This window comes from Chelonia mydas, chromosome 10 (assembly GCF_015237465.2).
Source record: "Chelonia mydas isolate rCheMyd1 chromosome 10, rCheMyd1.pri.v2, whole genome shotgun sequence".
Classification (NCBI taxonomy): Eukaryota; Metazoa; Chordata; order Testudines; family Cheloniidae; genus Chelonia; species Chelonia mydas.
The window spans coordinates 45,490,542-45,512,832 of record NC_051250.2 but is presented as its reverse complement, the minus strand read 5'-3'; the positions used below and the strand labels follow the sequence as shown (position 1 = coordinate 45,512,832).

The following is a 22,291-nucleotide window of genomic DNA, read 5'->3' as shown; positions in this document are numbered from 1 at the left end:
AGTACAGCTCCCTGGGGAACCCCATTATTCTGAAATTCTCCATTGTGAAAACTGATGATTTATTCCTACCCTTTGTTTCCTGTCTTTTAACTAGTCACTGATCCATGAGAGAATCTTCCCTCTTATCCCATGATTGCTTACTTTGCTTAAGAGCCTTTGGTGAGGGACTTTGTCAAAGGCTTTCTGGAAGTCCAAGTACACTCTGTCCACTAGTTGACACTTGTCCACATGTAAGTTTGACCCCTTCAAAGAATTCTAAGAGATGGGTGTGGCATGATTTCCCTTTTCAAAATGTTGAATCTTCCCCAACAGATCATGTTCATCTATGTGTCTGATAATTCTGTACTAGCATTTCTCACTATAGTTTCAATCAATTTGCCTGACACTGAAGTTAGGCTTACAGGCCTGTAATTGCCAGGATTGTCTCTGGAGCCCGTTTTAAAAACGGGCATCACATTAGCTATCCTCCAGTCATCTGGTACAGAAGCTGATTTAAGTGATAGGTTGCATACCAAACTTAGTAGTTCTACAATTTCATAGTTGAGTTCTTTCAGAACTCTTGGGTGAATACCACCTGGTCCTGGTGACTTCTTTTACTGTTTAATTTATCAATTTGTTCCAAATCCTCCTATTGACACCTCAATCTGGGACAGTTCCTCAGATTTGTCACCTAAAAAGAAAGGCTCAGGTGTGGGAATCTCCCTCACATCCTCTGTAGTGAACACTGATGCAAAGAATTCATTTAGTTTCTCCACAATGGCCTGGTCTTCCTTGAGTGCTCCTTTAGCACCTCGATGGTCCAGTGGCCCCACTGATGGTTTGGCTGGCTTCCTACTTTTGATGGACTTAAACATTTTTTAGCTATTGGTTTTTGAGTCTTTTGCTAGTTGCTCTTCAAATTCTTTTTTGGCCTGCCTAATTATACTTTTACACTTGACTTGCCAGAGTATATGTTCCTTTTTGTTTTCCTGAGTAGGACTTGACTTCCAATTTTTAAAGGACACCTCTAAAAGCCTCTTTTACTCTATTTAGCCAGGGTGGCATTTTTCTTATCCTCTAACTATTTTTTAAATTTGATGGATACATTTAATTTGATCCTGTATTATAGTGTTTTTTAAAAGTTTCCATACAGTTTGTAGGCATTTCACTCTTGTGCCTGTTCCTTTTAATTTCCAGTTAACTAACTTCCTCATTTTCGTGTAGTTTCTCTTTCTGAAGTTAAATGCTACTATGATAGACATTTTTGGTATTTTCCTCCCCACAAGAATGTTAAATTTAATTATATTATGGTCACTATTACCAAGCGGTGCAGCTATATGCATCTCTTGGACCACAGCTTGTGTCCCACTTAGGACTAAATCAAGAATTGCCTCTCCCCTTGCAGGTTGCAGGACTAACTGTTCTAAGGAGCATTCTGCCTCCACAGCACCTCCTAGTGGCCTACCATGGCACCACTCGCCCTGCCTCAGTTTCACTTGCACCAGACTGAAGAGAGAACACCACTTAAAATGTCTGTGCCATGGCTGCTCCCCCTGCTGCCCAGCCATCCTTCCACCACTTTCTGCATTATCCCTCACCCAGGCAGAATTATCACATAGTGCCCGGCTGAAGGGAACTATACGAAGGAGGGAACTTTCTCTCTAGCTGGGTTTCTGTTCTGAGACTGAGGCAGTTCACCACTAGCTCCTTTGAACAAACGCACATCACAAGGCAGCCTGGGGCCAGAATAATCTTCAGCAAACACTAACTGATTCTCAGTAAACATAAGGAATCATGAGTCAATAGAATGAATTACTTTACAACATATGCCAGTAATTAACATGTCCCCATCTTTGCTGTAGTGAGGGGCCCAAAACTGGATGCAATACTCCAGATGTGACCTCACCAGCGCCGAATAGAGGGAAATAATCACTTCCTTCGATCTGCTGGCAATGCTCCTATTAATGCAGCCCAATATGCTGTTAGCCTTCTTGGCAACAAGGGCACACTGCTGAATCATATCCAGCTTCTCATCCACTATAATCCCCAGGGCTTTTTCTGCAGAACTGCCGCTTAGTCGGTCAGGCAAGTGTTGGGACTCCCTATTGCGAACTCCTCCCTTCCGTAAAGAACATTTAATCATTTTAAATGACTGTTATAAAAAAAAAAAAACCTGTACAACTAGCATTTGGGGCCCAGGTTTCATATTGCCAAGGAAACTGTTACCCAACATAATCACGCTGGTATCTTTGCATTCCAAGGTCTCCTGGCTATCTGCAGAGACAGCTTGGCACTACGGTATGGAAAACAGTCTGGGGGCACATTAGCAGATCAATTTCTTTTTTCCCAGTAAATGTCCCAGGGATTAAAGGTTAGAGCTGTTGCTTCTGATATCAGGCTAATATTGTCACTGCTACACACACACACTGTTTTGGCCCTCATTTGGAGTTACTACTATGAAACTACTGCTATGATACAGACTAACACGGCTGCTACTCTGAAACCTGCTATGAAACTGATTTTCATAGGCCAATCCCCTACATGGCAAGAAAATACCTTCATTACCCACCTCAGAGATTTCATTCCATCTGGAAGGCCAGGCCCACCCAGAGTGTGAGGTGCTTTTATTAAATCAGTGCCATGCCACGTAGGCATGTTTCACAAGCACATTCCCTTGAACTGGTGCATGTGCAGCAGTGCAGGCTCTTGCTATCGGCTTAATTTTGTTGCTATTTGTGAGCCACTATGCAGCCTCCAAGCTGATCCCCTTGTGGTGTAGCATGCCACTGCAGTCCCCTGCCTCAGTTCCCCTTCAGCTTCCTGCAAATAGATGCTAAATGTGAGTGAACCGTGTAACACAGTTGCAAAAAAGGGATGTATAAGCAAGAGTGTTGTAAGCAAGACACGAGAAGTAATTCTTCCACTCTATTCTGCGCTGATTAGGCCTCAACTGGAGTGTTGTGTCCAGTTCTGGGTGCCACATTTCAGGAAAGATGGGGACAAATTAGAGAAAGTCCAGAGAAGAGCAACAAATATGATGAAAGGTCTAGAAAACATGACCTATGAGGGAAGATTGAAAAAAATTGGGTTTGTTTAGTCTGGAGAAGAGACTACTGAGGCGGGACATGATAACAGTTTTCAAGTACATAAAAGGTTGTTACAAGGAGGAGGGAGAAAAAATTGTTTTCCTTAACCCCTGAGGATAGGACAAGAAGCAATGGGCTTAAATTGCAGCAAGGGCGATTGAGGTTGGACATTAAGAAAAACTTCCTAACTGACAGGGTTTTTAAGCACTGAAATAAATTGCCTAGGGAGGTTGTGGAATCTCCATCATTGGAGATTTTTAAGAGCAGGTTGGGCAAACACCTGTCAGGGATAGTCTAGATAATACATAGTCCTGCCATGAGTGCAGGGGACAGGTCTAGATGAGCTCTTGAAGTTCCTTCCAGTCCTACAATTCTATGATAAATCATCCACTCACCACTAAGCTCTTTGAAAAAATATTCCCCCTTTCCTGGGCTCTAATTTACTGAATCTCATGCAGCTCTCAGAAAAGACACCTCCCTTTCCACACCCCCCCTCAGGTTTAGGTTCATACCCCTCATTTCAAAGGCTCATCATAGAACACCAACTCAGATTTAAAGTCTCAGCCTGAATCACCAGTGCCAGCCGTCCACACAAGTTTTGTACTGATTTAACTATTTCAGCTAGGGGTGTGATTTTTTTTTAAATCAAAGTAGTTTAATCAGTGCAAGCCCTGGTGTGGGCACAGTTGTACTTCTATAAAAGTGCCTTAATAATCAGGCATAATTTATACTAATATAAGCCCCTTTATTGCAGCATAACTGCACCCACACTAGGGGCTGTACCAGTATAGCTATATTGTTTTCAAACCAACAAAGTTAATGTGATACAAAAACTCGGTGTAGACCAGCCCCAGCACTCACCAGGCACTGGCCCCAGACATCTAAGGAGACACCTCAACCCTAGTTCTCCCCACTTCTTTCACTAAACACAGCCCTACAGCCGTGACAAAACCCAGCAAGAGAGAAGAGAGATGGTAGCCAAGGAGAAAGAGGTGAAGGTAAGAGGGAGCAGGGAGGGAGGAGTAGGACAGAAAGGCATGGGGAAAACAGGGGAAAGAAGAAAAAAATACTAAATGAAAGTAAAATAGCCTCGCCCAGCTAAGTAAGGGGTAGGGAAGGTGTCATAAATATAAAGGGAAGGGTAAACCCCTTTAAAATCCCTCCTGGCCAGAGGAAAACTCCTCTCACCTGTAAAGGGTTAAGAAGCTAAAGGTAACCTCGCTGGCACCTGACCAAAATGACCAACGAGGAGACAAGATACTTTCAAAAGCTGGGAGGAGGGAGAGAAACAAAGGGTCTGTGTCTGTCTGTATGCTGCTTTTGCTGGGGATAGACCAGGAATGGAGTCTTAGAACTTTAGTAAGTAATCTAGCTAGGTATGTGTTAGATTATGATTTCTTTAAATGGCTGAGAAAAGAACTGTGCTGAATAGAATGACTATTCCTGTCTGTGTGTCTTTTTTGTAACTTAAGGTTTTGCCTAGAGGGATTCTCTATGTTTTGAATCTAATTACCCTGTAAGATATCTACCACCCTGATTTTACAGAGGTGATTTCTTTACTTCTATTAAAAGTCTTCTTGTAAGAAAACTGAATGCTTTTTCATTGTTCTCAGATCCAAGGGTTTGGGTCTGTGGTCACCTAATCAAATTGGTGAGGATTTTTACCAAACCTTCCCCAGGAAGTGGGGTGCAAGGGTTAGGAGGATTCTGGGGGGAAAGACGTGTCCAAACTACATTTCCCAGTAAACCCAGTTAGAGTTTGATGGTGGCAGTGGAGATCCAGGGACAAAGGATAAAATTAATTTGTACCTTGGGGAAGTTTTAACCTAAGCTGGTGAAAGTAAGCTTAGGAGGTTTTCATGCAGGTCCCCACATCTGTACCCTAGAGTTCAGAGTGGGGGAGGAACCTTGACAACTGCATTACATGACCAAGAATGGGGTTCTTTTGCATAGTCTCTTGCACTAAACGAATGAAAAAAATTTCACTAAACTTTCCACCCTGATGAAGACTTTGCACCACTAGCTCTGTTCTACCAGGGACAATTTAATTGTACACTTGAATGCCTGGTGTATTCATTCAATTCTACACTTGCAATGGGAGTTCTCTTTGGCTTGTCTCAGCTGTAGGACAGCACCGGTGATGAAAACACAGGTAACAGTGATTACCACCATCCCCTGCCTGGCCATATTTAATATTCTCTTTGCTTTTCCACACTTTTGTTTTGCCATTAATGAGACATTCGTTATTCCAAATTTTGCTTTAAACAGCAACCCATATGTAAACTTTAATCTCTGCCTGAAGCTCTTACAAAAAAATATTGTTTTGCAAAGCAGTGGCTGGTGAAAGAGTATATGGCACAGAACAGAAAACATATGAAAGAGAAGCATATAAAAAAAGGCAATTTTCAAGGATACGCTTCAAAACAGAAAGAGTCAGGAGTGCTAATAAAGTAGAAACAGTAGGGGGGACATTTTTGTTTTTAAGTGCCTTAAATATTTAAATAGATTTCTTATTTTTGAAAATGTCCAGTTTCAAATTAATTTTGTGTGTAATTATCTAAGGGCTTTTTTTAAAAAGGGCAGTTATAGAGTGCATATCATTTCTCTATAGTGTGCTCCATGAATTTCCAGTTTCTCCTGTATACAAATTTAGAGGAACCTGGTCACCACTGACTGCTGCTTACCTTGGTCTCTCCCTCCAGTGCATCCCTTGTGTCAGGAACAGCGGAATCTCCCTGAAACTGGGGGGGCCACTAGTGCCTGAATCGTGGCCCCGCCTCCCTGCACCACCCTTTCTCCCCAAGACCCAGCCCTTGCACTGCCCCTTCTCCCCAAGCCCCACCCTCGCATCGCCCATCCCCCTGAGGCCTCATCCTCACACTGCTCCTTCTCCCCAAGCCTCTGCCCCTACACACAGCCCATTCCTCCTGAGGTCCCACCCCACCTCTTCCCCTGAGGCCCTGCCCCCCGCTTGCTCCTCTCCACCTCCTCTCCTCCGTCACTTCCCCTTATGGCCATTAAAAAGTGACGGGGCCATGGCCCTCTGGCTCCCCCTGTTCCGGCACCCCTGTCTTGTGTATTCAATTACACATTTGCATGCCTGACATTCCACAAAATAGCTTCCTCCATATGGTGTGTGTGGGGTCATGCTGTTCAGAGGACATCATTTTAAAATGGCATCCTCTATGCTCATTCAGGGGCTGGATGGAATCTGCCCACGGGCCCCCTGTTTTTTTTGCAGCATGGGTTGCATGCACAGATGGCATGCCCCCTCTGAGAATATGTTCCTAAAATATATGTTGGAGGTGGAATTGATTAACAAGTTTGCCCTAGGCAAAGGAATGTGGACTTACCTGTCTGCCTTGGAAACTGTTGTGCATCAAACATCATCAAACCAGCACAAAGGATGCTTCATTTGCATTTTAGGTCAACAGAAGAACAAGGTATCAGGAGGATGAACAAACAACATGGCGTCAGCTTCCTGAAGCACAAACAGCAGGGGAGAAAAACCTTATTTGTGGATGCACTTCAAAATATATTTTTTCATTATATTACTGGACTTATAAGCAGAAGGGGAGAGAATCCCTTAGTGACCCATCACTTAAGGGACAAAGGGGCCAGAGCTCCTGGAATCTGTGAAAGGTGGATCCCTCAGCCATGTGGGTTAGGGACAACTGAGAACTGACAGCAGGTGAGAAATTGCCTGAGACCAGGATTGTCATTTGCTAAGTTTTAGAAACTAGAAAGCAGGTTTTATTTTGTTTCATTTGTGACCACTTCCTGTTTCTATTATCCTTGCTTAGAATCACTTCCAGCTCTGTTCTTGATTAATAAACTTATTTTTGGTTTTGCCATAAAATTATCTTAGTGCTCCGTATTAAAGTAATGTGTGGGTCTTCAGCTGAACGGATAAGCTGGTGTCTGCACTGTCTTTTTGGAGACAGTGGATGTGGTATTTCTGTGGGCATCCAGTGAGGGGGCTGGATGCTGCAGGGAATGCACTTCCAGGGGGGTTGGGAACTGGGATGCACCGACTGTTACCTGCAAGGCAAAGTTAAGACTGGCAGAGTCTCGAGGCGTGTACTGGGGAGGTGGACAGACTGGTGTGGCAGGGAGTTGACAGGCAGTTTAAGCTCCAGCAGAACTGTTTCTGGCTGAGGCAGAGGGGTAAGACTGTGGCTCCTGGTTCTGAGAAAGCATCCCACAGGGATAGATGGGGCTGAATCAGCAGGGTTACGGTGGTGTTGCATGTTTGAATTTAATAATGATTCAAGTCTGGCAAATAGGCTCCAGTGGAATTATTTAATCAAAGATTGTCAATCAGAGATCAGTACAGCACTATACGGAATACAAAAGGAATAGATACATTACCAGCTTTGGTATCAGGTAAAGAGCTGGCCTCTATGTCTCTCACAGTTTTCACTCCCCAACCTAATTTTCACACCTTTTGTCTTTTATAGGGTGTGACACAGAGAAACTCCTTTTTGGAGGGAAAATTGTTTCTCATGATTAATTTCACCATGTGTTCTGTTTTTGAAATTACTGATGGAATTTCTTTTATGGTGCTCAGTTTGCCTGACTGATGAATAAAAAGGAATCTCTAATCTGGTTTCTAACACTGTAGAAACTGGCTGTTTTTAATGACTTAGAAACATTTTTCAATGGGTCATTATTTCATCCATTACAGAAAACATCTGATAATTATCCGTTATCAATCACACAGTTTTGTTTATTACATACTTCTGTAGACTCTTTTAGTAGTTTGAGGATGTCTTTTCCCTGGACACCTAGATTCCCATGGACCTGAAAATGCTGAGGATAATTAGACACAGCTCAGATCCATAAAGATTTTTTGGAGAATTATTACTATGTGAATGAATTTAACATACAAAAAGGAAAAGGGGACTAAGAGAGTTAATATTTACTAACAATGGTGTTTCACAGGGCAAGGTGGAAGGGACAAGGCTACCCACTAAGATTCTTGGGTCTGAGCTTTATCTTCCTGTGTTTACTGATAGCCACAATCATTAGGAGTTTAGCTGGAGGAGTGTGCAGTGAGGCGTAGACATGTATGGTACCCAATAACCTTGGAAGACAGAGTCCAATTCCTTAGACTCTTCTGTTAATTGATAACCTGCTTCCTTGTCAGCCTGTGGCACAAAGAAATGGAAAGGAGATTTCTGTGAGCACAAGAGAGCCAGGGAATTGGTATTCAACCCTCACAAGAAGGACCAGGTGTCTGTGGTGAGTCACTCGCTAATGAGGTCTGCATGGGGCTGGAGCCGATGGTGAATGGGGCCACCAGAGCTGAGGATCATGGGGCAGGGCTCTAGCGCTGCTAGAGGAATGGGGAGGAAAATGGGAGAGAGAAGCGAATGGGAAGGGTGAGGATTAGAGCAGATGGCCAGGCTGAAGGCACAATAGGAAAGGTCAGCACCAGGGCGGGGGACAGAGGATGTGGAGGCTCTGGGTTGGTGGTATTGTGAGGACAGGGCTTGGTTTGAATTTAGTGGACTCTTATGGTTTAGGCTGACAGTACAGAATGTGCCATTCTCTGGGTTTGCCTACATTTCAAAGGAATTTTGGATGAACTTGAGGTTTTTCAGGACAAACAGCACTGATAAACTTCAGGAAGAACCCAAATTTTCTTAATTATCTGGCGTCTCATTCCATATGGACACCACGCCTTTGGAAGCTCATTCACTCAAATTCAGAAGGTGTCATTATGCAGTGGGGTAGGCAAGGCTGCATCTTCTGTGCATGGTGGCATTGGAACAGCCTGCAGGAGAAGGCAAAAAGCTGGGTTCAGAGATTGGGCTCTATTCCTCTTTCCCCCCGTATGACCCTGGGACAGGCCCTTTGTCATGCTGTTCTATGCAGTGGCAGGGCCGCCCGTGGGGGGAGGCGCAAGTGGGGCAATTTGCCCCAGGCCCCGCAGACAGGGCGGGGGCAATTTCGGCGGCAATTCAGCAGCGGGTCTTTCAGTCCCTGTCTTCCTCGGCGGTGGCACTTCGGCGGCAGCTCAATCGCTCCGCTTCAGTCTTCTGCGGCAATTCGGTGGCAGGTTCTCCTGTCCTCTTCTTTCTTCGGTGGCACGACTTGGGGTTTTTCTTTTTTTTTTCTTCATCGCTTGGGGAGGCAAAACTAACTTTTTTTTATGGAAGGGGCCCCCGAAATTGCTTTGCCCCAGGCCCCCTGAATCCTCTGGGCGGCACTGTGCAGTGGGGATAAAGGCACTTAGCAGTGTGTCAGGGGCTGCACACATTGTGTCTGGCAAGGCTCTGGGCAGCCCAGGGGACAGAATCACCAGGCAAAGTGTAATTACCGGGCAAAGTGTAAGGGAGTGCACATGTGCATTAGTCAGCAGGGTTGCTAGCTTTTGCCATTTCATGGATTCCAAGGCCACAAGGGACAATAGTAATCATCTGGTCTAGTGGTGTGCAAACTTTTCCAGTCATGCCCACCCCCTACCAGTAACAGAATTTGTCTGCGCTCCTCCTCCAATACTGCACAGCCAAGGGTTCCTCAGCGGCGGAGCTGGGGGCGGAACTGGGGATGGGGGAGGAGCTGGGGCTAGAGGCAGAGTGGGGCTGAGAGCAGAGAGGGAATGAGGGCAGAGCTGGGCTGGGGGTGGAGCAGGGGGTAGGGTGGAGCTGGAGGCAGATCTGGCCTGAAGGCGGACCAGGACTGGGGGCTGAACAGGGTTGATGGTTGAGGGGTGGAGCTGGTCTGGGCGAGGAGCACGGCTGGAAATGTGGTGCTCCCTCCCCACCCCCCGTGCGGGCTGCTCTGGGCCCCAGTGTGCACCCCCCCAAACATTCCTCCATGACATCCTAGCGGGGCGCACACACAGTTTGGGGACCACTAATCTAGCCTGAGCTCCTGTATAACACAAGCCAGAGAACTTCCTCAAAATAATTCCTAGAGCGGAGCTTTTAGGAAAAGCCCAGTCTTGATTTAAAAATTGCCAGTGATGGAGAATGCACAACGACCCTTGGCAAGTTGATCCAGTGGTTAATTACCCTCACTGTTAAAAATATACATCTTATTTACAGTCTGAATTGGTCTATCTTCAACTTCAAGTCATTGGATGGTTTTAGATCTTTCATTTCTATACTGAAGATCCCATCAGTAACTATTTGTTCCCCATGTAGGTACTTATAGCCTGTAATCTAGTCACCCCTTAACCTTCTCTTTGTTAAATTAAATAGATTGGGCTCTTTTAGTTTATAACTATAGGGTAGGCTTTCTGATCCATTAAGCATTCTTGTGGCTCTTCTCTGAACCCTCTTCATTTAATCAACATCCTTCTTGAACTGTGGGCACCAGAACTGGACACAGGATTCCAACAGTGGTCCCACCAGTGCCAAAGAGAGGCACAATAACCTCTCTCCTCCTACTCGAGATTCCCCTGTTTATGCATCCCAGAAGCACATTAGCTCTTTTGGCCACAGCGTCACACGAGGAGCTCATGTTCAGCTGATTATCTACCACAAGTCCAGATCTTTTTCAGAGTCCCTGCTTTCCAGGATAGAGTCCCCCATCCTGTAAGTGTTGCCTGTATTCTTTGTTCCTAGGTGTATACACTTACATGTAACTGTATTAAAACACGTATTATTTGCCTGTGCCCAATTTACCAAGTGATCCAGATTGCTCTGTATCGTTGACCTGTCCTCTTCATTATTTACCACTCCCCCAGTTTGTGATAATTTTGTTTTCTTCCAAGTCATTGATAAAAATGTTACATAGCATAGGGCCAGGAACTGATCCCTGCAGGACCTCACTGGAAACACATATGCTCAATGAGGATTCCCCATTTAAATTACATGTTGAGGCTATCAGTTAGCCAGTTTTTTATCCATTTTATGTGTGCCATCTTAATTTTATATTGTCCTAGTTTTTTAATCAAAATACCATGCAGTCAAATGCCTGGCAGAAGTCTATTACATCCACACTATCATCCTTAGCTACCAAACTTGTAATCTCATGAAAAAAAGATATCACGTTAGTTTGGCAGGCCCTATCTTCCATAAACCCATGTTGATTTGCATTAACTACATTACCCTCCTTTACGTCATTATTAACTGAGTCCCATAACAGCCACTCCCTAATCTTGCTGGGGATCAACGTCCAGCTGACATGGCACTCTTGATATAGAGTGTGTACTAGTCATTCTGCTCCCTGCTTCCCCTCCCCTCCTGTGAGCCATGGGTCAGTCTGCTTCATGCTGTCTCCCACTCCTCTTCCTGGCTGCAGCACCCAGGATGGGGGAGGAGCTGCCCCTGTGGTCTGCCAGGGAGAGAGAAGAGGATCCTGCTACAAGTTCCCCCTCCCTGGATCTTGTGGTGGGGGATGAAGATCACTGGGAGATTCAGGGGGGCACAATGGGTGGCTGTGTGGGGAGGGGGCAGGTGTGGGGCTGGGCAAGGTGGGTCAGGGATGGGGTGGCAATGGATGGCTGTGGGAAGGGGTTGGGATGGGGTGGCAATGGATGGGTGAGTAGGGAGGGACAGAGCTGGGACTGACAATGGATGGCAGGGGGCGGGGCTGGGTTCCACAAAGTATGAGTTGTTTCCAAGGCTGGGCTTGGGAAGCTGGAGGCTCAGCCAGGGCCCATGCAGCGGGGTCAGATCCCTCTATCTGTATGTTAGGCCTGTTGGTGCACTGCAGCTGCCCCACATGCACTAGGTTGGGAGGGGGCACAGGGGGAGGTCAGTAATCTAAAGCAGACCAAGCCATGTTATAACCTGGTAGAAAAATCTCACTGTTTGGGGGCTAGTTCTAGGACTGTTGGACCTGACTGATGACACCTGAGCTTTTGGGGTTGGCTGCACTGTGTGAGTGCTGCGGGGGTGGGGGGAAGGCACCTGCCCCCAGCCCATTGTGTGGGCCCTGGTCACCATTGAGCCCCTGGCTAACAACGCCAATGTCAGAGCCCTAGGAAGATGACTCATTTTCCAGGGGGCGGAGCTATTCAAATTTAATCTAATCTGGGACCACAAATTCTGTTCTGCACCACTCATAACGGAGTTGTTACAGCATGGAGTCACTACAGGGCAGAATTATGGATGTCTGGGAGCCTTAGCTATGTGTTTCCACACTGTCACATGCTTGGGTTTCTTCTAAGTGCAACCTTGGCTCTGAATTTCTGGGGTTTGCTATGCTTGTTTTGGGGATTAGCCCGGCACTTATTTTTATTCTCAACCAGTTGATTATCGTTTTTATCGGGGGGTAGGGCCCAGGAAATGAGCTCAGGAAAGGGGCTGAACGTACTTTATAAACAGTGACTGTCTGTTTGCCTCCTGGTCCCCTGTGAGGAAGTTCTGGGGCAGGCAGGAATGTGGGGCTTTACCCCACTCCAGTTGGAAACAAGAAGACTGCTCAGGGCTCCCCCCTTGTCAGGGGGAGAGAGGCGAGGAAGAGAGCTCTTAGGCAAAGAAGAGGAAGAGAGCAAATGAGCCAGCCTTGCAACTCTGAGCTCACTGGCAGCTCTTCCATTAACTTTATTGGTGGAGGAACAAACTCAGTGCTTCTCTTGACAGGAGAGAAATTCAGGACGACTCCTCTCTCAGGCCTAGAATAACAAAGCTGCTCCTGGCGTCTCCTGGAGCCTGATACAGAACCAGGAAAGAGATCCCAGCTTCCCCTCTGTAACACACTGGGATTCAATCCAGACCAGTGTGAGCTTGTGTCACCCCCTCCCCTGTAACCCCGAGTGCCGTAAATGCTCTGCCACTGTGGCTCACAGCCCGGACACCAACAGCCAGCAGACAAGCATGTGCTGTGTCCCTGACTGTCCATGTGCTGTGCCTCCCTTGTTCAGTGCTCTGACCCAGCAGCCTGCCTAGAACACAACAGTCCCTCCCTGGTCTCCTTTAACTGGAGTGAACAATCATTTCAATTCAAACACAGCACGGAGTTGGATTACAGTCAAAATAGAGCAAGTTTATTAACAAAAGGACATAGGTTAAATGATACCATGCAGGAGGGACTGAAGGTAGAAAGGGTTACAATCAAAGACAAGTAAAAATACACTTTCTGATGACTAAGACCTAACTTAACAAGCAACAGATTTTGCTCTAGGTAATTTTCTCACCATCGGTCTTTGTCTAGCATGGCGGATCAGACCCTCTGGCCAGGACCCCATACACGGAGCACAAAGTGCCTGGTTCCTTTGTCTCCTCAGGTGGAGGCTAAAGATAGATCTCTGTCCCTTATATCCCCAAAGGAATTGTCTTTGTCCTAAAAGGCAGGAAGGTCTCCTGGGGATTCAGTCTCCTGTGTCTCTGTGGGGTGCAGGAGCCATATTAATTCTCTGTCTCTTGACTTCAGACTCAGAATAGCCCCACTGGTTTAGCTTGATGTCTTTGTTTACTGCTAAAATATACATTAGGGTAAACCCACATTCTTTTGTCTAGGATAAACCTGTTTATTCCCTTTACCTAGGCTAGGCTATCTGGCTTTAGATATGTTCCAGTTACATCACACTGAAAGAATTTATAACTTCACATATAGAACCATAGGGTTAGAAGGGACTACAAGGGTCATGTAGTCTAATCCCCTCCAAGATGCAAGATTTGTTGTGTCTAAATGTTGTTACATATACTTTACAATGATATTATTCACCAGTACATTAATAGTTTTCAAATGATAGCTCAAAAGGCATATTTTATACAGTTATAATTACACTAGTGTGTAGGGTGTGAATAAAGGGGTGCATAGGGTCACACTTTCCCAGCTCAGGAACCAGATGGATAAATATAAATGGACACACCTAGGGACAAAGAATACAGGCCATACGTACAGGATGGGGACTTTATCCTGGGAAGCAGAGACCCTGAAAAAGATTTGGGGTCATAGTGGATAATCAGCTGAACATGAGCTCCTAGTGTGATGATATTGCCAAAAGAGCCAATGGGATCTTAGGGTGCATAAACAGGGGAATGTCAAGTAGTAGATTATTTTGCCTCTGTTTTTGGTACTGGTGCTACTTGTGCTGGGATCCTGTGTCCAGGTCTGGTGCCCACAATTCCAGGAGGAGGTGGATAAAATGGAGAGGGGTTCAGAGATGAGCCACAAGAATGATTAAATGATTGGAAAACCTGCCTTCTAGTGATAGACTCAAAGAGGTCAATCTATTTAGCTTAACAAAGAGAAGGTTAAGGGGTGAGTTGATCAAAGTCCATAAGTACCTACATGGGGAACAAATATTTAATAATCAGCTCTTCAGTTCAGCAGACAAAGGTCAAACATGAGCCAATGGCTGGAAGCTGAAGCTAGACAAATTCAGATGGAAATACAGTGTACATTTTAAGAGTGAGAGTCATTAACCATTGGAACAACTTACCAAGGGTCATGGTGGATTCTCCATCACTGACAATTTTTAACTCAAGATGGGATGTTTTTCAAAAAGATTGATCTAGGAATTATTTCAGGAAGTTCTCCGGCCCGTGCTATACAGGAGGTCAGACTAGATGATCAAAATGGTCCCTTCTGGCCTTAAATCTATGAGCTCTGGGCTTCTCTCCCTTGGGTCCAAAACAAGGAAGCAGCTCAGGGTTTCCCCACTCTTGGGAAGCAAACGGCTATTGCCTCCCAGCTTGGGAACCAGATGGTGCTCATGGCATCATTCCTTCACAAGATGCACTGTTGCGGGGCCATCCAGCTAATTCTTGAGTTTGTGTTGTAGCGGGAGCATATCTAGATATGGAGGATGTCAGAATTTCACTTGGTGACCTGGAGAAGGGCTTGGAGAACACGGCTTTCGACTCCATGGTAAATCTTCCCTTCTCTTCTGCACTGGCCTTTGGACCTGCTCTGAGAACACTGACTAACAGGAAGTTTTACAGGAAGAAGAGGGACTCCCTGAGGGAGCACAGAATCCACCTCCTGAGAACAGAGAGGAGAGAGCTGAACGCCCCACCTTCTGGAGGTATAGTAACCCCGGGAAGCGTCACTGCTCCCCACACAGATCCCATTAACCAAAACACACACACCACAAACACAACAGTAAACCAGAGATTAGCACACAACCACTTTGGGTATGTCTACACTGCAAGGTAAGGCCAGGCTCAGACTCAGGCTCTAACTCTAACCCCTTTTCCATCTACACACAAATCTCTCAGCCTCAGGGCCATGGTCCTATGACCCCATGAAGATGGAAGGTCTGAGCCGGAGTCAAGGTGGGGCCCAGAGTTCAAGGCCTGTCGTTTTGCAGTGTAGATGCAACACTCCTTGGACACGGGTTCTTGGAGTCCACCAAAAGTATCCCACAATGCTATGGGCAGACTTCCTTTGTCCTCTCTCTCCCAAGAATCATTAGTCGACTCCAGGGAAACGGAAGCACCTCCCCTTGTTCTAGTACAGCCGCTTTGTGGTTAACCCTTTTGTTTTATTCTGACGGCCAAGCTGCAAATACACCTTAGGAGAGCACAGAGCAGTCTGTGTTTGCAACGGATACCAACCAGAAAGTGCACTGCATCATGGTTGCAGGAGACAGCCAGAGCCAGATCTTGGTTAGTCTCTGGTGCTAGGAAATGAAAACAACTGATTTTCGTAAGAGTACTGGAATGCCCACGTATACCAACAAATAGCAAAGAAGCTGGTAGTGTTGGAAATTTACCGACCAGCGACCAGTGTGACGAACAGATGAAGGGGCTCAAGAATGAGTACCAGAAAACCAGGACTACAGCTGCACCTCTGGCAACTCACCAGCATCACGCCCTTCCTATGATGAGTTTGAGTATGATGAGGACTGTGTTGAGCAGTGAGCCACCAGTGGTGCTCAATGACCTGGTCAGCTGGGAGGAGGCCCCGATGGCCTCAGAAGCCAGCATGGGAATTGTTGAATGAGGCAAATGAAGTGACTCTGCTGATGAAACTGGTCCTAGAGGAGGCTTTGCCACAGGAACAGCTGCAGCGCATACTGGGGCCATACTCAGAGGAGATTTTTGGTGCCCTCTGGAGGAACAACCCACCGTGGAGCTGGCAGCAGAAACAGATGAGGGATAGCTGCCCCAGAGTCTGGTAAGTTTCTGGGTTCATTTTTCTGTTCATTAATATGAGAATGGGAGAGATTTCCACTCCATGAACCAATGCCAAAAGTTATAAGCCCTGGATAGCAGCATGTAGCTGCTAGTAGCTCACTGTTCCTGCCCCCAACAATGGAATTCCAAATGGAGACCAGGAAATGCCAGCAGTAAAACAGGTAAGTCAAAAGGAATCTCTCCTGGGAAGGTGCCCATTTTTGCTAGTATTTTCTATTTTGTTGAAATAAGAACCGTATATTACCTTTCCCATATGTACACCACTCAGTACCAACCCCATGGTATAATGAGCTGCCTGAAAAGACTGAATTGTATGGCTGGAGAGAGGGGGAAGTGATTCAAATGTCTGTTTTCATACGTAGTCCATTTCTGTTAAATGTAGTCCATGCATTCCATGGGTGACGAAATCATTAATCCCAAATACGACGAGGCGTTTGAAGTCAGTTCAGAAATTTGCCAGGGGGAGAAGGGGGATGGCTGTGGAGTTCCATTCCAGGTGTTTGCACGCCATCCTACCAGGCTGCATCAGAAGCCGTGGGGAGACGCTAAGCCATGTGGATGCTAATGCAGCACCCTCTTGATTCGTTCATGAATTCTGACTCAATCCTGGGGGTTGATAGCTGCAAACTTTTCATGTAGCTGGAACTCTATGTCTGTAGTCACATTTCCGGGAAGGGTGTATTTTTCAGGGCTACCTTGGTAGCTCACCAGCCCACTCCACTCATAGATGTGCTGTTCACTCACCATACATTTGAACACTTTAGAGGCATACACACCTGGTTTCCCACCAACAGCCTGGCCACCAACCTCCTCCCAAATTCCATTTTTTTGAATTTATTTTTTAATGTTGTGATTTTTAACTTACCATTCTCTCAGCATAAGAACACGGGAGGGGGAGGAATAGCTCAGTGGTTTGAGCTTTAGCCTGCTAAACCCAGGGTTGTGAGTTCAATCCTTGAGGGGGCCATTTAGGGATATGGGGCAAAAATTGGGGATTGGTCCTGCTTTGAGCAGGGGGCTGGACTAGATGACCTCCTGAGGTCCCTTCCAACCCTGATTTTCTATGCTTCTATAAGAAAGGCCCTACTGGGTCAGACCAAAGATCCATCTAGCCCAGTATCCTGTCTTCTGACAGTGGCCAGTGCCAGGTGCCCTGGCACTGGCCACTCTCGGGAATGAACAGAACAGTAATCATCAAGTGATCCAACCCCTGTCGCTCATTCCCAACCACTCCTTGCACTGAGAATAACTGGGCTGTGTCTAGGGAGCTTCTGTGGGCTGAAGCAGCCTTCTGTCAATATACTGAAGTTCAGTTTCAAAAAGTAACATGTTCTGTCCTTGAAATTCCAAAATGAGTTTTTGTTCTCCTGCACCAAGCTATCGGAGACAGTAACCCTTTGTGTCTTGTCCTATTCCAGGCCCCTCAACCTTGACAAACTGCAGTATTTCCACAGCTCGCCCATGCTGCAGAAGCTAAAGAGCCATCTCTCTTTGTTCTGGGAGCAGCAGCACTCATAGATCTCTAAATGTGGTCTACCAGCAACAGGTTGATGCCTGTCACAGAAGCAGATGATTTGGCATGTTCCTTCCAAGGGGCTGTATGGCAAAGCTGCTGGGACTTTGTTCTTTTAGGGAGCTCTGCCTGCAGTGGCCTTGTACAGGTGCCCAGTTATCTTATGAGGAACACAGATAGATGATAGCTGTCCCTCACCCACTGTACAAGGGCTTGGCTCACCATAAGGGATGTGAAGGGCTATATTAACCGCAGTCAGGGGAAGAGCTCTGCTGAGCTTGCAGTCAAGGGCACTATAGGCACCGACTTTCATTTTTCTGGGTGGGTGCTCCACCCTGAGGCCCCGCCCCCACTCCGCCCCTTCCCCCAAGGTCCCACCCTCGCTCCGCCTCTTCCTGCCTCCTCTCTACCCCCCCTCCACATGCCACCGAACAGCTGATCGGCACGACCTGCTGAAGTAACAGCTGATCAGCGGGTGGCTGGTGGGTGCTGAACACCCACTATTTGTCTGTGGGTGCTCCAGCCCCAGAGCCCCCATGGAGTCGGTGCCTCTGGAGGGCACTGTTCCCTGGACTGCAGGGCAGTAGTGGGGAGGCATCTTTCCCCAAATCCCAGGAAGGCTGGAGGTGTTTGTGTGACTGTCCACAGCTGGGAGGCCAGTTAGGATACATGGGTGTGAATAGGCTGCACCGGATCCTGCAGTTCCTGCTGGGCACAAGTGGCTCCTGAATCAGGGGAGCTTTGCTCGGCAAGCACCCTGCATGTGTGTTGGTGTCTCTGTTTGCATCTCCCCAGGCGTGCAGCACGGCCCGTGTCGCGGGCCAGAAGTGTGTGTAAGGCTCACAGCAAGGTGCTCTGGAAGGTTTTCCTGGGCCTCTTGTGTGCAGGTGAGACTGTCAGGCCCTCTCACAACATGTGGGAGATCCTTCTTGGGAATCAGAGACACTAGAACCAAGAGGCCCTCCTCAGCCAAGTGGGCTCACCCCCTCAGCATGTTCTCCAGGCCTTGGGCTAGTCTGGATTTCCATGTCCCAAGCAAGGGGGGATCCACCCCTTGTGACGAAGGTTGCATCTGAGCCCAGTTCATCTCATATCTTTCCAGCTACAGTGGGCCTGTGTCATTCTGACCCCGTTGCTCCTGGTCAGACCTTCTCCTCACGGGGGGTTCAGGCATCTCTAGCCCTGGAACAGCATGACCCTGTTCCCCCCTTACCCCACCTGGTGAACATGCAGAGATCTCTACTTCTGCCTTCCTGTCAGTCCCTCCAGCCACCAGGAATGGCTGGTCACTATAAGCTCATGAGCTAGCTCACTTGACTGCTGTGGGATTGCTCTGCAGTGGTAGAGGTTGTGTGGTGAGGGATGGGGGAGGAATAGCTGGAGGCCAAGGAGGGTTTGTGAGAGCTGAGTCTGCCCACAGGCCCCTGAAGCCGCTCACTGCCTCTGCCCTGCTTTTCCTCAGCTTACTTGGCCTATTTCATCACGGCCTGTTGGCTGGACTTCCAGCGAGCCATTGCCTTGGTCGTTATCACTGGTCTGGTCATCTTCTTCGTGGGCTGGGGCTTCATTCAGAAACACTGTGGAGCCAAGCTGATGAAGCTTCTGAGCCCCTGTCGGAAATGCTTTCTAAAGTCCTGGCCATGGCTAAAATGGTGAGTCTGGCAATAAACACATTATCCACCGGAAAGCAACTTTCCTCTGGGCTGCATGTTTCACCAGGTGCATTGGGTCTCCGTCACGTCAGTGCACACACACACGCCTGATGGGCATGGGAGAGCTGGGCTGGTGTGCACACACGGAGCATGTACTAACTGGGCCTGCGCTAGACTCCAGGGCTGGGGCCTGTGCTGAAGCTGGCAGACACATGCTGGCACACATTCCCAGACAGACGTGGCCCTAGAGGCCTCTCCGGGGAGGGATCTGACAGCCACTGCAGGTGTGCTAAATAGGATTGTGATAACATGAACTGTGCCTCTCCATACTGATCGGAAGGGCTGCAGTTTGGTTGTCTCTTCAAACGATCCCCATCTCTTCCTTGATGGAAGCTGATCTCCACTATGGGGTATTCGCTCAAAGAGAAAACATCTCACCTTGGTCCATGTGCTCGGGGCGGTATGGGTAATCCCTGGACTTTCCTGCCTTGCTGTGCAACCCTCGCTCACACAAGTGGCCCTGATGCACCCCAGTGGTCCCACTGGCTTTGGTCAGGCTACTTGTCCCCATGTAGGCACTTACTGACTGTGATCAAGTCAGTGTTTTCTCCAGGAATTGAAATTAGGGGGGGTTCAAATTTATAGCGGGGCAGGGTCAGGGCTGATGAGGGGTGAGACCGTGAAGGGTGAAGGCTGTATGGCACCATAGTAAAAACTGAAAAATGTTTCATGACCATTTGATTTGATTTTAAAATCATCACACAAATTAAAGTTGGCTACTCAAGCCTTCTATGAAGCACTACATCTACATCCTTCTTGGTTTCTTGTTATAATTTTGCACAACTCTGTTAATGAACTTCTTGAATGCAATGCATTCATCTTTGGTGGCTTCTCGTGTGTCCAGTACTTCCATTCCTTCAATTGATATGCTCATTAGTTCATTCACATGATCAGGCAGAAGGCGACTTCTTTCAGAACACAAAATTCTATTCAATGATGAAAAAGAATGCTCAGCTGTAGCTGTTGTGACTGGGAGTAGCAAGAGATTCCTACTTCTTTTAGCCCAGGAAACATAACACAAAGATCAGGTCAAGCCACTAGTGATGGTAAAAAAGATGTTGAAGTCAAATCTTCATTCATTTGTCGTATGATATTCCACTCTGTGTTCAAATTCTCTATTCTGTCCTGAGCACATGGCAGCCCCATTGCTGGTAGTGCCTCACTCCACTCAACTGTCGGTGTTTTATAGGACAGGGATCTGTAAAAGCTACATAGAGGTTGAGTAGAATCTAGAAGTCGCTGTTGTAGGTTTTTAAGACTCAAGTCTGTGTACTTTTTCAGTTGTCTTAACAAACACTTCTTGTCCCCTTCACTTAAGGATTCAATATAAATGCCTTCATTAGTCAACTTCTGGACTGAAGTCTTTGCTTCTTCCGGTACTTTTTCAATGGATAACTCTCTGATTGATCCAAATGTAGCTTCTATTGCTGGACAAAGATCTACTACTGTTGTAGCAGATGCCTGGATGGCATTGTTTAATGACCCAGGTGGTTTCAACAGTAGACTTACAAGAGAGAGAATGGTAATAGTCTTCTCTGAACGTAGTAACAAAAGTAATCCACCAGCCTCACTACTTAGATCCATCCCATCTTGGTAGATACTTTCCAAAGCCAGTAATAATGGCTGGAGTAATTTTAAGACAACAGCCAAGGATTGCTCATGAGAAAGCCAGAGGGTTTCCCAGGTTGGACTAATTTGAACTTCAGTCCCAGTGTATCTTCTATATTTTCCAAGATAGTCAGTCTTTTTGGACTCTTGCTGAAAAAAGAATATAATGAAGACATTAAATTTATAGCTTTTTAAATGTCTTTTGAAGAGTCTGCAGGTTGTACTAGCGCTAGTTGGAGTAGATGGCCTCTGCAGTATGTGTAGGAGAGATTAGGGTTACACTTTTCGTTGAGCAAAGCTTGTGCTCCACCATGTCTTCCAGAGAAGTTTGCAGCTCCATCAAATGCACAAGCAGCCCTCTGTTTGGGATCCCATTGACAAGCGTTTAACTCTTCTAAGATGAGGGTTGTCACAGATGCAGCCAATCTGTCTTCTGTGACTTGAACATCTAGAAATGCATCTCCTGGCCTACCACTGACATCAAGATAACGTACACAATGACCTAATACTTGATGACCATTTGCATTGGTGCATTCATCAGCGATGTATGCAAATTTTTTGAATGGGGTGGGAGAGTTCTTCACTTTTTCAGCTGTTGAGTCTTTCACTGTTGCACCACATGCGTCTACCAGTCAGTTGAGTTTCTTGCAGAAAGATAATGAGCATTTACTGGTCTTGTTCGGAACCAGTGTTTAACTTCAGGATGAACAAGTGACAATGCACTTAACATTGGCCTCCAGTTTGTAGTGTGTGGTATCTCTTGCTTAAATAGAAAGTATGATGCCACGGCCATGCTTGTTCACATGAACTGTGTTGTGTCTCCAGCATTCTTAACAGCCTCATTAACACTCACCGGTGTTGTCCTTGGTCAGTGGAGACTCAGAGTTCAGAGGTGCTTTCGCATGAGTTCATCTCCCAGGTGGGGGGCAAGAAGGCACCTTGCTCGTTCCTCCAGCTGCTCACTGTTTGTTCTGGCCACTGTTGTTCGTTGTGCTGCCGTTCACTCCATTGCTCTGTTGCCAATGGCCCTGTGCTGCCACCTTCTGCTGCCACCTGCCACTGTGATCTCTGCGAGTTGGTCTCTTAAGATTCCACCAGCTCTCAGTGATTTTAGCTGAGCTCTCAGTGGGGGAACCTCGCTGCTACTGCAGACTGGGCCGTCTCTTCCACAGAAACATTGTCCCACAGGAGGTCTAAGCACTTAGACCTGATCATCAGTGATTTCAGCTGTAGTGATCACTTAACAAAACAAAGACTATGGAGCTCTGTCTTTAAACAGTGGAGAGGGGCAGGTCTAATAGTACTTGTGACTCAGGCAGACCATCAAGCAAAACACGTGTCCCCACC

The 22,291-nt window shown here is 46.7% G+C and overlaps 1 protein-coding gene across 1 annotated transcript in view; it reads left to right on the top strand.

Moving 5' to 3' along the window:
• Positions 1-7,828: 7,828 nt before the first annotated feature.
• LOC102931628 (sodium/nucleoside cotransporter 1) overlaps positions 7,829-22,291 on the top strand; it is a 48,493-nt gene continuing 34,030 nt past the window's right edge. The window contains exons 1-5 of the mRNA XM_043523945.1: positions 7,829-8,309; positions 14,755-14,840; positions 14,915-14,997; positions 18,420-18,511; positions 19,087-19,276. Of these exons, the coding sequence (XP_043379880.1) occupies positions 14,772-14,840; positions 14,915-14,997; positions 18,420-18,511; positions 19,087-19,276 (434 nt within the window). The 5' untranslated portion in view covers positions 7,829-8,309; positions 14,755-14,771. The remainder of the gene's footprint in view (positions 8,310-14,754; positions 14,841-14,914; positions 14,998-18,419; positions 18,512-19,086; positions 19,277-22,291) is intronic.